Source organism: Leptonychotes weddellii, chromosome 4 (assembly GCF_054177405.1).
Source record: "Leptonychotes weddellii isolate Sample4059 chromosome 4, ASM5417740v2, whole genome shotgun sequence".
In the NCBI taxonomy this organism is placed as follows: domain Eukaryota; kingdom Metazoa; phylum Chordata; class Mammalia; order Carnivora; family Phocidae; genus Leptonychotes; species Leptonychotes weddellii.
The window spans coordinates 23,160,973-23,175,920 of record NC_138372.1 but is presented as its reverse complement, the minus strand read 5'-3'; the positions used below and the strand labels follow the sequence as shown (position 1 = coordinate 23,175,920).

The window sequence follows — 14,948 nt, the reverse complement described above, 5'->3', positions numbered from 1 at the left end:
GAGACACAACAGTATTGGAAATTAGGCCCATTCGCCTGGGTGGCTCAGTCGTTAAGCGTCTGCCTTTGGCTCAGGTCGTGAACCCAGGCTCCTGGGATCGAGCCCCGCATCAGATTCCCTGCTCCGCGGGAAGCCTGCTTCTCCCTCCCCCACTCCCCCTGCTTGTGTTCCCTCTCTCGCTGTGCCTCTCTCTGTCAAATAAATAAATCTTTAAAAAAAGAAAGAACGAAATTAGGCCCATTAATAACCCTACAGTGACCTCTGAGTGTTCAAGTGAAAGAAGTGTGGTGCGCCCCTCACTTTAAATCAAAAGCTGGAAATGATTAGGCTTCGTGAGAAACACTGTGGAAAGCTGAGACAGCCTGAAAGCCAGGCCTCTTGCACCAGACAGCCAAGTTGTGAATGCAAAGGAAAAGTTCTTGAAGGAAATTAAAAGTGCTGCTTCAGCGAACACATGGGCGGTAAGAAAGCAAAAACAGCCTCATTGTCGATATGGAGAGAGTTTGGTCCAGATAGGCGATCCAACCCGCCACAACATTCCCCTAAGCCGGAGCCCAGTCCAGAGTAAGGCCTAACTCTCTTCAGTTCTGTGAAGGCTGAGAGAGGGGAGGAAGCTGCCGAAGAAAAGCCTGAAGCTAGTGGAGGTTGATCCATGGGGTTTAAGGAAAGAAGCCATCTCAGTAGCATAAAAGTGCAAGGGGAAGCAGCTGTGCTGATGGAGAAGCCGCAGCAAGTTCTCCAGAAGATCTGGCTCAGATCAGCGATGAAGGTGGCTACGCAAAGCAACAGATTTTCAATGTAGATGAAACAGCTTTCTACTGGAAGAAGATGCCACCCAGGACTTTGATAGCCGGAGAGGAGAAGTCAGTGCCTGGCTTCAGAGGACAGGCTGACTCTCTCGTTAGGGGCTAGTACAGCTGGGGACTTAGGTTGAAGCCAGTGCTCATGTCTACCATTCCGAAAATCCTAGGGCCCTTCAGAATTGTGCTAACTCTACTCTGCCTGTGCTCTGTCAGGGGAACAACAAAGCCTGGAGGACAACACATCCGTTAAAATATGGTTTAGTAAATATTTTAAGTCCAGTGTTGAGACCTACTGCTCAGGAAGAAAAGATTTCTTTCTGAATTTTACTGCTCACTGACAGTACACCCAGTCACCCGTGAGCTCTGATGGAGATGTGTGATGGGATTCACGCTGTGTTCATGCCTGCACACACATCATCCGTTATGCAGCCCATGGATCAAGGAGTAATTTCGACTTCCAAGTCTTTTTAAAAAAATGCATTTTGTAAGGTTCTAGTTGCCATAGATACAGATTCCACTGGTGGATCTGGGCAGAGTCAATTAAAAACCTTCTAGAAAGGATTCACCATTCTAGATGCCATTAGGAACATTCAGGATTCAGGGGAAGTGCTCAAAATATCAGCATTAGCAGGAGTTTGGAAGAAGTTGATTCCCACCCTTCAGGGTGGGGGGAGTAGCTGCAGATATGGTGGAAACAGCCAGAGAACTGGAATTAGAAGTGGAGCCTGAAGATGGGACTGAATGGCTGCAATCTCATGGTAAAACTTGAACAGATGAGAAGTTGCTTCTTAGGAATGAACAAAAAATGCGGTTTCTTAAGGAGGAATCTCCTCCTGGTGAAGACGCTGTGAGGGTTGTTGAAATGACAACAAAGGATTTAGAATATCAAACTGAGTTGATAAAGCAGCAGCAGAGTTTGAGAGGATTGACTCCAGTTTTGAAAGAAGTTCTCCTGTGGGTAAAACGCTATCGAACAACATCGCACGCTACAGAGAAATCATTCGTGAAGCGTCCATCGATGCAGCCAACTTCATCATTGTCTTTTTTTCTTATAAGTTTTTAAAAGGATGTATTTATTTGAGAGAGCGAGCACGCGTGGGTGTGCACACAAGCAGGGGGAGGGCCGGAGGGGGAGGGAGAGAAGCAGACTCCCCACTGAGTATGGAACCTGATGCAGAGCTCGGTCCCATGACCCTGAGATCATAACCTGAGCTGAAATCGAGAGTCAGAGCTTAACCGACTGAGCCACCCAGGCGCCCCCATCGTCGTTTTAATAAACTTCAGTGTAGTGTAAACATTACTTTTATATGCGCCAGGAAGCAAAAGCCATCTGACTGGCTTTCTTGCCAGTCCGATCTGGAGCTGAAGCTGCAGTATCTCCGAGCTGTACCTGTACTTTCCAGCACGACAGCGCGCACTGTTTCCTGGCAGAGGCCATACTTCGTGTAACGTATGTCAGCCATGAGTTCTTGCCATGACCCAAGTTGTCGTGGCCAGCCCTTTGCACACGTTAGCTCATACAGTTGTCAGAGCGGGTTTAGAAAGTGAGCAGTCTCATCCCCAGCTCCAGATGAGGAAACCGAGGCTCAGAGGTCAAGTGGCTTGCCCAGAGCCGGCCGGCTAGCAGCACGCGATGGCCTTGGGAGCAGAGCACACAGACGGACTCCGCTATTGCCGGAGAGCCTGGCTGTCTTGACGCTGCGGGGGGCCCGCGCGGCCCACCACTGCCTTGACTCCCGTTTCCCTGACTGCGGCAGGTACAACGTGGGGTGCACCAAGCGAGTGGGGCTTTTCCACTCGGACCGGAGCAAGCTGCAGAAGGCGGGAGCCACGACCCACAACCGCCGTCGGGCCAGCAAAGCCAGCCTGCCCACACTTACGAAGGACACCAAGAAGCAGGTGAGAGGTTGGCAGGGCCCGAAGCTCCGTTGTCACAAGTCCCCACCAACTCCCCTCCCTGACGGACCCGGCACACCCACATTCCTCTTCCGCGGCCGCCTCACATCCGCACCATCGTGTTCTCATTTCTTACAAGCCGTCAGATCAAGCCCTTCCTGGGCCCCGTAATAGGCCCCTGCGTTTAGACCCATGGACGCGTAGGAGGTGATTTCCTACCTCAGTGACCTTGCCCCTCCACACCCCTCCCCTCCCAGTTTGCCTCCATCCTTCCGGGGCCAGGGAAATGGGGTCTCCTCTGCCCGGCCCCAGGAAGAGACAGACTGTCCCCGTTCCCTTGGGTCTTAACACAGAGGGCCAGGTGAGGAGGCAGCCTCCCCACTTCAGCCCTGCTCCTCGCTGCCGCCTCGAATCCAGAGCACGGAGTTCTTGCAGCCTCTCCTAGGAACACGGGGGTTCCTTACAGATGTTGTAGCCCCCGTCGCGTGCCCGGAGCGCCATGAGGCGCTGAGGCTCTAAGTTGCGCCGCAGGAACCCAGTCTTCGTGGGACGTTTCAGAGCCTCAAGGTTTTGGCTGCTTGTCACTTGGGTCATAAACCTCTTTAAGAATCTGACGAAGGCTGGGACCCAGCACGCACATGCACAGGAAATTTTCCGTGCTATTTCATAGACCACCCCTGAAACCTCCAGCGTCCTGTTTTAAAACCCCACATCTAGAAGAAGCGATAGGCGTAGATAGAATCAGATGGATGCGGTGCAGTGCAGGAAGGGGCTCACTCTGCTTCGGACCAGGGAGGGGACAGCCCAGAAGATGGGGACGTTTTGATCTAAGCATTCAGAGGTGTGTAGTCGTAGACCAGGTGGGAGGGGGGACTACCCGCCTTCGCCCGTCGCCCTGCTGGAGACCCAGAGTCGGTTTGTTCCCCGATCCTGAAGCCAACGTTTTCTCTCTGCTCGCAGCCGGCGGGCGCCGTGCCCCTTTCGGTCACGGCTGCGTTGCAGCTGACACACAGCCAGGAGGACTCCAGCCGTTGCTCGGATAACTCAAGCTACGAGGAGCCCTTGTCGCCCCTCTCGGCCAGCTCATCCACCTCCCGCCGGCGACAGGGCCAGCGGGACCTGGAGCTCCCAGACATGCACATGCGGGACCTGGTGGGCATGGGACACCACTTCCTGCCAAGCGAGCCCACCAAGTGGAACGTGGAAGACGTCTATGAATTCATCCGCTCCCTGCCAGGTGAGGCCCAGGGGGGTCCCGTGCGGGACTGGAAGAGCGGCCCCCAGGAGAGAGGGACAGCCCCCCCCCCCCCAAGGAAATGACTCAGTTGGTGACTCAGGCTCAGGAGCCGCCATGCTGCAATCCGCCGCATTTCCTGGCATGGCAGGGTCTGTGTGAGATGCAGGGGTGACCGTGCACCAAGCCTGTGTCTCTCCTGGAGCGGGGGGCGAGGAGTCAAGTGGGAGTGTAGGAAACCGGTCAAGGAGAACACCAGCGTAGGGAAAGGGAAGCTGCCTGACAGTGGGCAGGCAGGCCTCGGCCGGTGGGAGACACGACCCCGGGGAGCAACTCGAGCGGAGGTGCACAGACGTGGAAGGGTATGATGTAGGGAACCGCACAAACCCTGCTGGGGTGGGTGGTGTGCACGTGGTTCTGAGGCCTAGAATTGAGACATGAACCTTGAAAGACCTACCTCGCATTATTCCCAGATGCTTTCAGGGGGATCCCGCAGGCTTCTCGGCTGTTGTTTCTGGCAGTCGCCCCCAGCTGCTGGCCACGTCAGGTATGGACGGCAGCCGCAAGCCTGTTACTCAGAGACCCGAGTGGGAGCAGTGGCCGAGAGCGCAGACTTGTCTGTTGGAACTGGGCTCACATCCCTGGCTCTGCCCCTCACTGCAGTGTGTTAGTCATCTCCTGCCGCGTTCCCAGAATTTATCACCACACAGTTACGGTGGCTCAGGAACGTGGGAGTGGCTTGGCTGGACATTTCTGCCACAGGGTCTCTTGTGAGGTTGCGGTGAAGGTGTGGCCCAAGGCTTCCCTGGGGCTGTAGGATCCTGTTCTCAGGTGCCCCATGCCCCTGATTGTCAAGGACGGTATGGCTGCCCACAGGAGGTCTCCATTCTTCTCCGAACGGGCCTCTTCAGGACACTCGTGCTTGCATGTTCTTTCCCCACAGGAGGGTGATCCAGGAGAGCATGGTGGAAGTCACTGTGGCCCTTTTGATCTAGACTCAGAAGCTACATGGTGTCACTTTCACAATATCACACAGGTCATGCCCACAGGGACATGAAAGGGAAGCCAGGTTTATTTAGAGCTGGTTACCATAGTTCACCAGTCACTGGCCCCCATGATTCATGTTCCTCCCTCAAGCCGACCACCCTCGCCCCCTACCATAGACCCCACAAATCTCATCCCATTGCAGCAGTAATTCAAAGCCCAGGATCTCACCAGCAAACTCTGGTCCAGGCGTGGGTGAGCTCCTCAAGCCCAGTTCTCCATCTGAACGCCTGAGAACTAGAGACACGTTCCCCGTTCCCTCCACAAACCCAAGATATGGTGGGATAGGTGTAGGATCACTGCGGTAGGCACACCTGTTCAAAAAGGGGAGAACAGTGCAGGAGGATACAGGAGTCACCCATCGTCCCAGTTCTGAAATCTAGCAGGGCACGTGTTGGCATTTCCCTGATTAGGACTCCAAGCCCGGGAGTGATTATCTTTCCTTCTTGCTTCCACCCTGTGAGTCCTCCTTCCTTTCCCATGAAAGGTAGCCTGAGCTTTCAGCAGACTAGTTTTCTCAGCCTGTTCCTGCTGCTCTTCATTTTCTATGACCTCGACTCTTACAGTTCAAGCAGTGTTTATACAGTTAAAATCGTTGTGGGCTTCCAGTGCATCTTGTTGGGATTTACTCCATTAGACAAAAACCATACCCCAAAATGTTCCGAGAAGCCTTTCTCTATGTTGGCTTCTTCTGAAGCTGAGGGACAGTGCCCTTAATGTTTGAAGCTCTGCTATTAAGCGGCCCGGATCCAGGAGGCACGCCCGTAAACTCCTTAAGAGAGTTCTCTGAGGCAGCACCTTCGAGCTTCTAAGATATTGGTGAAAGATCTGTCATGCCCTCAGTTCTATCTCTAGACCATGTTTTCTTACCTGTGTCCCGGATTTGATCTTTGCCTAGAAACTACTTCTTAGTTTTGGCATCATTTGCTATCTGGAGAGGCCAGGGATTTTCAAACAAGCAACTCCTGGCTCCTTGATGTCTAACAGTTTCACCTTTACCTCATCTGTCCTCGTTTTCCTGCGAGCAGCGGTCAGAAGCCAGGCAGCACCTTCACCGTTCTGCTGGAAACGTCCTCCGCTAGATGCTAGATCGCTCCGTCCATGAGGCCCAGTACACTTACCGTGTTACACCCGCTGCAGGGTCCTGACGTTTTCTCCACTTCCCAGCAAAGATCCATTTCTCCCAGTTTCCAGAAACCGTTGCCTTTCCCTGAAGCCTCACCCAGTCTCCTCACAGGCCATCAGACTGCTGTCCAGTCCCTCAGAGTATCTTAGACACGTCACTGACCCTCTCCTCAGAGTCCTTCCAGCTCCTGCCCACTGCCGCCCCCCAGGCCACAGCAGCACCCCTCTTCCAGAAGCCAGAATCTGCATTCGTTACCCCAGAGTGTCGTGGTTTACCTCAGGTTCTGTGGGTCAGGAACCCTGCTTAGCTGCGCAGCAATGGCTTGGGATCTCTTATGAGGTCTCGGTCAAGATGGCAGCCAGAGCTGCGGTTGTCCGAAGGTTTGGAGCCAGAGGACCTGGTTCCGGGCTGCCCCACTCACGTGGCACAGAGTGCCAAGCGGCCTCAGTTCCTCTCCACATGGGCCTCCTCTGAGTGCTGCTTGACTGTCCTCATGACATAGTCGCTGGCTTCCTCCAGAGTAAACTCTCTGGAAGGGCAGGGTGGCGGCTGCTGTGCCCTTTGCGACCCAGCCTTGGAAATCACAAGCTGTTGCTCCCACAGCACCTTGTTGCTCTGCCGGGTCTGCCCCGTTCATTGAGGGGGGGCTCTGACCAGGACATGCATGAGTAAGAGGCGTGGGATCACTTGCGTAAGTCACTTAGCCTCTCTCGGGCTGTCACACGAGACAGCCTTCCTCAAGGTGTGCTTAGGAGGGTTCAAGGAGATCGTGCACAGTGGGTACCAAGCGTGAACGCCACTAGCTCTGACTGACCCCGTCTGTGGTGGTATCCCCCTCAGGCTGCCAGGAAATAGCAGAGGAGTTCCGTGCCCAGGAGATCGACGGGCAAGCCCTGCTGCTGCTCAAGGAGGACCACCTGATGAGCGCCATGAACATCAAGCTGGGGCCTGCCCTGAAGATCTACGCTCGCATCAGCATGCTCAAGGACTCCTAGGGCTGGCGGGCGCAGCCAGGGTTCTGGCCCGGGGCTCCTCCTCCCGACTGAGCAGAGCCAGACAGACATTCCTGAGGGGCCCAGAAATGGGGCCAGTCGGAGGGAAGGGCTCTCCCTATGGGGCGTGGCTGGTGAGGCGGTCTTGGCACCCCCTCAATGGCTCTCAGGGGCCTTTCTTTCTGTGGGAGGGGCAGAGAGGTAGGTGGCACAGAAGATGGGGCTTTATGCTTGTAAATATTGATAGCACTGGCTTCCTCCAAAGTCCCAATACTCTAGCCCCGCTCTCTTCCCCTCTCTCTGTCCCCCATTTTCCAGGGGGTATACGGTCAGGGCTCCCCAACCTGAGTTGGGTTACTTTCAAGGGCAGCTGTCAGGCCTGGATAGAGGCCTTGCAAGCCCTTGCCTGCCTTTCTCCCACTTCTTTCTCTGGGCCTGGCTAACTCTTCCGTTGCCGGCTTCTCCCCCTTCAGCCCGTTTCTGAAGCAGCCAGGGGTTCTCCCCCTTCACCCTCCGCAGGTGGAGAGAGAGAAGCTGGGCCCGGTTTGGCCACGCCTGCTGGCACAGACGCCTTAACGCTGTGTGTGTGACTGGATGACTGTGTAGGAGCCTGGACTGGCAGGTGGGCCCAGAGCCACCCTCTGGCATCTCCAGGTGTTCTGTAGCAAACAGCCACTTAGTGCTTTGTCCTGGACTCCACTCAGCCTCAGGATGGGGAGTAGAACAGAAGGGCAGCCTCCGTGCAGAGAGGCGAGATCAGAAAGCAAAGATCAGGAGTGGGCACGCTGTCTCCAAAGTCCTTCCCACACTGTGAAGTCCCCCCCCCCCCCGACTGCCCTGCTGTGCCACACACAGCATTAAGGGAGCTGCTGTGGGCCGGGCCGGGCCTCCTGGCCTGCCCACCTGCCCACCTGCCCTGGGAGCCCCAGAGTGGGGGCCCAGAGAACGTCTTGAGGGCAGAGAAGAGCCGGGGTGACGTTGTCGTGAAGAAGGCAGCCTTGGGCCTCCCGCTTCCACACTTCTTTGCCTCTCGAACTTGCTAGCAATTTGAGCTACCTGCGGAGGAGGCAGGGCAGGAAGGGCGAGGGCCTGCCTCTGACTTGCCCTGCCCTTGGAGGCTCCTGGGGGAAGAGCGGGGCTCTCCCCGGGAAGAGGGGGGGCACCTTTCTCAGCTTGTTCTATTCCCCACTCACACCCCCAGGCAGGGTTGGAAATGAAGGACTTTTTTAACCTTTTGTTTTTGTTTTTTTAAAAATAAATCTGTAAAATCTGTTTCTTCTGTGCCTTTCTCCCCTGGCTACTTCTCATCCAGAAGGAGAGGGATGGTTCTCTGGGCTGGGGGAAGGACAATCTCCTTAACTGGACAGCGTGCCCCCCACACTTTGCTAGGACCAGGTCATCTGAGGGCGCCCTTAGCCCCACTGAGAAATGCAAGACATGGCCTCATTTTCCACAGGTGTCCCTTGGAATGGGAGCCTCCAGAGCCCCTCAGCTCTGAGCCCCCCACCCCCACCTCCTTCCCGCAGGGGAGACGTGATACTGTTGGGCCAGGAATATCTGGAACACCTGGGGCAGAGCCCAGACTCTTCCATCCCCTTTGGTTGTTGCTGCTCGGCGGCTCAGTGCAGCCTCTGCAACCTCTGCCCAAGTCCCTGAAACTCCTGCTCCTAGCCCTAGGGAAGGGAGTTGCTTCTTCCCTTCTCTGGGTTTTTCCTTACCCTGTTTGTTTATTTTTATTTATTTATTTTTAAAGATTTTTATTTATTTGACAGAGACACTGCGAGAGAGGGACCACAAGCAGGGGGAGTGGGAGAGGGTTTCCCACGGAGCGGGGAGCCCCGATCCCACGATCCTGGGATCATGACCTGAGCCGGAGGCAGACACTTAACGACTGAGCCACCCAGGCTCCCGTTTCTGCCTGTTTAAAACGTGCATTTGAGGCCCAGCCCACTGAATCCGTCTCTAAGGGCGGGGCCCAGGAAGATTAGGCACAATCACTTTGAGGAGTTTGATAACACTTCTCAGGAAAGCCAGTTAAATTGTAACTAGTACCTGGAGGAAGAGCAGAAGCCTGCCGGTGATTCTGATTACCCAGAGGGCAGAGCCAGGCCTGGAGGGGCTGCTGGGCCAGGGCCAGGGCCAGGGGCCGAGCCTCGGGGAAAGTGGGAGGGTGGGGCTCCGCTGGGCAGGTGCCCCGAGGTCCCGGGGAGTCTGGGCAAGTCTCTGCACCCTGGATCCCCACCCCCCTTTTCCCTCCTGAGGAAAGTCAAAGCCAGGCCTCTCCTGAGTTTGTTCTTAAACGCGTGGTGAGGGAGGAGGGCACCAAAACTCCTCAGAAGAGAAGACGTGGTGCAGTCGAGGGGACTGGCTGACACAGACAAATACCGGTGCCCTTCTTTATGTGTGTGTGAAGGGTGGCTCTAAATCCAGGTGAAAGCTCACCTTAGGCCACTTCACTTTTTTTTTTTTTAAGATTTTATTTATTTATTTGACAGAGACACAGCGAGAGAGGGAACAAAGGCAGGGGGAGTAAGAGAGGGAGAAGCAGGCTTCCCGCCGAGCAGGGACCCCGATGCGGGGCTCGATGCGGGGCTCGATCCCAGGACCCTGGGATCATGACCTGAGCCGAAGGCAGACGCTTAACGACTGAGCCACCCAGGCGCCCCTGGCCACTTCACTTTTACAAAAGACCTACATGAGTCCCTGTTTTCACGGACCAAAACAAATCCCAAGAGGGTTTTTGCTTTTCTGGAAAAAGGCAAAAAGTGCAAATAGCTTGTTCAGCGTCTGTTCCTGCCGCAGATGGAAGCCTGCGCGCCGGGGGCTGCTCAGCATCTCAGCTCCCAACCCCCCAACCCCCGCCCCCGGCTCTATCTACGTTTATTTGTGCTGTTAGCAAGGTGTGTCCTAAGGTAGCAGAAAAGCCTAAGACGGGTTACTTTTGCGTCTGGGAACGCTGAAAAAACTTTCCATATAAATTAACGATTAAATTAAACCATCTTCACTTTACATCTTTTCTGCTTATGGAAGTTTTCACAAAGAACGCTCTTCTTTCAGAGACCAGGAAAACCTGTATTTGTTCCTGTTGTTTACACTTTACAGAGAATTTTGCAGACCTTTTCTTTGATCACGAGCCACCATTTAAAAAAAAATGTTTTCCACTCATACACACACTTAAATATAGATATCTGAAGCAACAATTTCACAAAACGATACCTACCCTACGTACATTCTGGTATTTTCAGTTCTCTTGCTGTTCATGTTTTAAATCTCGGTCACGATCCATGATCCACAAAACATTTTTGAGGGCTCACAACCTGCACTTTTTAAAAAACCCTGCCCAGTGTAAACCTTACAGAATGGTTTCATATCCTCTATCTTGTGCGGCTCTTACACTGTCCTGGGTGACTGGGGCATGTACCCCATTCCATGGTGAGTTCTCCAAGGTCACACTCAGGTGACCAGTGCCCTTGAGATCTGGCTGAAGCTCCGTGCAGAACAGGGTTTTTCCTGGACGGCAGACACTGCAGCCCGACCCCCTCACCCTTCCCAGTGCTCCAAGACACTGAAGAAGAGCCCAGGCACCCTTGCACAGGTAAGAGAAACCAATACGAAATAGCTCAGAGCCTCCAGCCAACCAGAGCTAGCTGGCCTTACTCGGATCCACCTTCTTCCAGGTGATTGGCCCCAAAGGGGCTCTGGGGCTCTGGGCCCCCACCCCATCCTGGGGCCAGCTTCCTCCAGCAGGCACCACCCCCAGGGGAGTCCCTCTCGGGGCAGTTCATCTCTGCCTGCTCCTGTGGGTGTGGTTTCTGACAGATGGCCTGGAGCTGCTTTGTCCCAGTCAACAGGAACTGGTCATTTCTTCCCTGGCTCCGAGCTCAAGGGCTCTTCTCGACCGGTTGTCTTACCAGCTTCTCGACATGGCTCTCAAGGAGAGACTCAGGTGAGTTGGGGACACTGCCAGTGTGTCGGGGGGAAGATGAGGGGACAGCTGACCTGGGAGGAGACCAGCCTGGTGGCCAGAACAGTCAGGGAGGAGGCACGAAAGCTGGCCTGTTGAGTACCAGCTGAGCCATGTTGATCCTGGGAGAAGGGGGACTCTGAAAGGGGACATCACTCAAGGGGTAGAGATGGTCCATGGAGCAGAGTGGGGTGGAGGGAGACTGCACCCTAGGAGATCTTGTGGATCTTGTCAAGAGAGCTGGGTAACTCCTCTTGCTGTCCTTAACCCTGAGCCCCCTTGGTGAGTGAGAGAAGGAAGACCTAGGGCTGTGTCCCCCACCATAGCCGAGAGCTCTCTCTCCTCCCACTGGGACTGACCATCCAGGATTGAAACTTGTTCCCACGTAAGAACTAATGATTGATCTTCAACCCCTTCTTGAAAGCCAGGAGGCTGTAGGGGACAGCATGGGGTAGGCTTCAAGGACCACCTGCTGCAGGTGGAGGTGGGGTGGAGGGGGTGCTTTTGAAAATAGCTGAACAAGGCATGTGGAAGGAAGAATGGGCCAGGCAGAGGCCCCTATGGACAAAGGGCTCCCAAGGGGGCCTGTGAGGGGGGCAGCAATAGTGGGCAGGTGCCTACCACGGGCCTACATCTGGGCATCCTCCGAGCCCTCACCTGGGCCACTTGGGGCCAGCTCCGCTTGGCTGCCCTGGCTGAGGCCCAGTGCCCAAGATAAGCATCAGCTTTCCCCACCCAGGTTGGGAGGGGGCTGGCTAAGAGGGTCAAGAGCTGGGGGCCGAGAGAGGTCAATTCCAGCTTTTTCCTGCCCCTGTAGCACAGACAGGTGGTGCTTCCGGAGGGGCCCTCTGCGGGTAGAACTGCAGCCCGTCCTCCCGGGGCGCAGTGCGGTGCGGTCGCTGGAAGGGAGAGAAAGCTGCCTGTGGGAGACCCTGGCGGGGAGCGTGAGGTGCCTTGGGGTAATAATGACATGGCCAAAGACCCTTGGGAGATGAGCCTCAGGGCTGAGCTGGGGCCAGGTCATAAGGAACCCCAAATGCCATGTTCTGGCTTGGGGATCAGACCTCAGTTCAAACCTCCGCTCCGTGGCATAACCAGCTATGTGACCTTGAGCAAGTGATTTAATGCTTCTGAACTTGTTTCCTCATAAGGTAGAGACAATCACGGCAGCTCCTTCAAGGGCCTGTGGGCAGGCCTCCATGAGATAGGGACCTAAAACACTCGGCAGGCAGAGGGTCTGCCTCGTAAATGTCCGGCATTATTCGTAAAGAGTGTAGACTATTCATGAAAGCAAACAGTGTTGAGAGTCACAGTTGGGGAAAGAGAATGAAGACAAGAAAACCATTCATTGCTTCATTTGTTTACTGAACAATCATTAATACCACCAACTACAAGGCAGGCTCTCAGGTTTGGCACCGAGAGCACAAAGTCCAAGAAAACAGACCCCCACAGCCTGGTGGGGCACAGGTGCAGAGTCTAGTTGGGCATGTGCTGGAGGAGAGGTTTGCACCGGTCCGAGGGGCACCCGGCGGCAGGGGTTGGGGGGCGGGGCGAGGAAGGCGTCAGTCACAAGGAGGCTGGGCATTGAAGCATATTATCTGGAGCTTGGTGGTGGTTGGTAGGAAAATAAGGGCAAACATACAGAGGTGGGGAAGACCCAAGTCAAGTCAGACGCAGGAATCCAGATGAGAAGCAGTGAGGCGGGAATGGCTCTGTGGGGTGGGGACAAGGGAGCTTGGGGCTCTGGCGGGGAGGCAGAAGCAAGAGGACTCGGTGACTGACAGCTATGAGGGGAGGGGAAGGGGTCCCACTCGGGTAACTGGGACCAGTCCCAGAGAACACAGGACATCATGATGTCATTTACCAAGATGGAGGAGACCTGAGTGGGGAGCAGGTTTCTGAGGAAAATCAAGAGCACCGATTTGGCCATTAAATGTGAGACGCTTGGGAGACATCCAAGTGGAGAGAGCGGGTGGCACCAACCCCCCAGGTGTCCTCTGTCACTACTCGTGATGCCCAGAACAGTCCCAGCAGAAGCCCCGGTAAGTGCTATGCGGCCCCACCCCAGGTCCTGGAGGGAACTCTGATCGAGGGTGTGGTTTAGGACGACTTTTGGTCTTTTCCCTGCGTGCCCGGCGCAGGACTCTTCGAAAGGTTGGCATTTCCTGAGTGACTGGAATGTCTTTTGTTATTCCTAATAAGCCCCTATCCCAGCTGAGTTTATGCTAAGGAGGTGACTTAAGTTGGTCCCTCGTTGCGTCGGGATGGGGCTAATCGCCAGAAGGACCCTGGATTAGAGGCTTGGAACGTTCAGCCCCGCCCCAGCCCCTTGGACAGCAGTGTGAGAAAGCTTCCGGGTCGGGGAATGCGTCCCACAACTGGGGGGGGGGGGGCGGCGCCCTGCAACTGCACGCGGGCTAGAGCCTCCTGAGCTCTGGACCCTTCTGGACGCCCCTCTACGCAGTCCTGGATCGGGGTCTTCATAAACGAACCAGGAAATGGAAGTAAACTGCCTCCCTGAGTTACGTGAGCTGTTCTGCGAGCAAATTAATGGAACACGAGGGGGCTGTGGGAACCCCTGAGTTAAAGTCAATGAGCCACAAGCAGGGGTAGCCCACAGGGTGACTAGAACAAAAAGGGAAGCTGGACGAGAGACGAGTGTGAAGGAACAGACATTATCTGCTTCTGTTAGACAACATTAAAAGGGCAAAATCCCGCCAAGTACATTTGAAGACCGAGTGGGCTTTAACGATTCATGAATCGGGCAGCATCTCAGAAGACAGAAGGGAGCTCTGTGGAGCTGGACAAGATGGCAGGCTTTTAAAGGCAGGAGGGGATGGAGGAAAGGAAGCTTCTAGCCAAGAGTGGACTGTTTCAGGCAAGGTCACCTTCCTTTGGGGGAAGGCAGGGGTCCATCAGGCAGATGACGTCACTGGTGCTGACCAGGTAATTCCAGCCTGACTGGTTAAAAGACACATTTCCTGTGGGAAGCTGGAACTGCAGTTGCGTTAGGTACTGAGTCGTGGTTGGCGGACAGGGCACTGCGTGTGAGTGGCTCCATCTGGGGCCCGTTGTTTCTTTCGTAACCGTTCCCCCTCCTTTTGGTCAGACTCTCGGTTTGACTGAGAGATGAGATCAAACCACAGGGCGTCAGCGCCGCTCCCAGCCGTCCCCGCGAAGCTGCCCCCGCTCTTGCTGCTCCTCCGTGTGGTGCTCGCAGGTCATGACTTCAGGCTCACATTTTTGAAGTTAGACATTCACTCCATTCCCTCCTTGATGCTCCAGTCTCAGGGAGAGCATTTGCTTGGTGGTTAGGGCTTCGAACGTGCACTTAAAGCTTCTGAGAGAGGACAGGGCCCCAGGATGGCTGCTGTGGTTATTATCAGCAGGACACTTCTCTCTGTTCAGGGAGCACTCAGGAGCCACGGGCCCCAAGACCCAAATCCATCGAAATCAAGTAAGGCAAAGAAAGACCCCATGGAAGGGGTCACCTTTTTAAGCCAAGTGGCTTGCTCAGCACTCTTCCGGAACTGAGTTTCAGCTTCCCTAGAAGTGTTCATCCCAGTGCAGCATGGGGTACTGACCACAGCCCAGACTCCTCTGTGTTCGGCTCAAAGTTCATCAGGGGCTGTCCTAATATCAAAAACAGCTCAGGCAGGGGCACCTGGGTGGCTCAGTTGGTTGAGCGTCTGCCTTCGGCTCAGGTCCTGATCCCAGGGTCCTGGGATGGAGTCCCGCGTTGGGCTCCTTGCTCCGCGAGGAGTCTTGCTTCTCCCTCTGCCTCTGCCCGCCCTCCCCCCGCCCACCCCACCCCCCACCCCCCGCTCCCTCTCTCTCTCTCTGCTCTCTCTCTGTCTGGCAAATAAACGAATAAAACCTTAAAAACAAA

General features: G+C 55.1%; 2 protein-coding genes across 6 annotated transcripts in view; both read left to right on the top strand.

Annotated features, from left to right (window-relative positions):
- Positions 1-8,367, top strand: part of PHC2 (polyhomeotic homolog 2) — a 52,015-nt gene extending 43,648 nt beyond the window's left edge. For all 5 annotated transcript variants that reach the window (XM_081818034.1, XM_081818035.1, XM_081818036.1 and 2 more), the window contains 3 exons: positions 2,561-2,702; positions 3,660-3,936; positions 6,944-8,367. In XM_081818034.1, coding sequence (XP_081674160.1) covers positions 2,561-2,702; positions 3,660-3,936; positions 6,944-7,098 — 574 coding nt within the window. In that variant the 3' untranslated portion in view covers positions 7,099-8,367. The remainder of the gene's footprint in view (positions 1-2,560; positions 2,703-3,659; positions 3,937-6,943) is intronic.
- A 630-nt stretch (positions 8,368-8,997) lies between these two features.
- The window catches only part of A3GALT2 (alpha 1,3-galactosyltransferase 2), a 21,549-nt gene continuing 15,598 nt past the window's right edge, over positions 8,998-14,948 (top strand). The window contains exon 1 of the mRNA XM_031038893.2: positions 8,998-11,041. Within this exon, the coding sequence (XP_030894753.2) occupies positions 11,019-11,041 (23 nt within the window). The 5' untranslated portion in view covers positions 8,998-11,018. The remainder of the gene's footprint in view (positions 11,042-14,948) is intronic.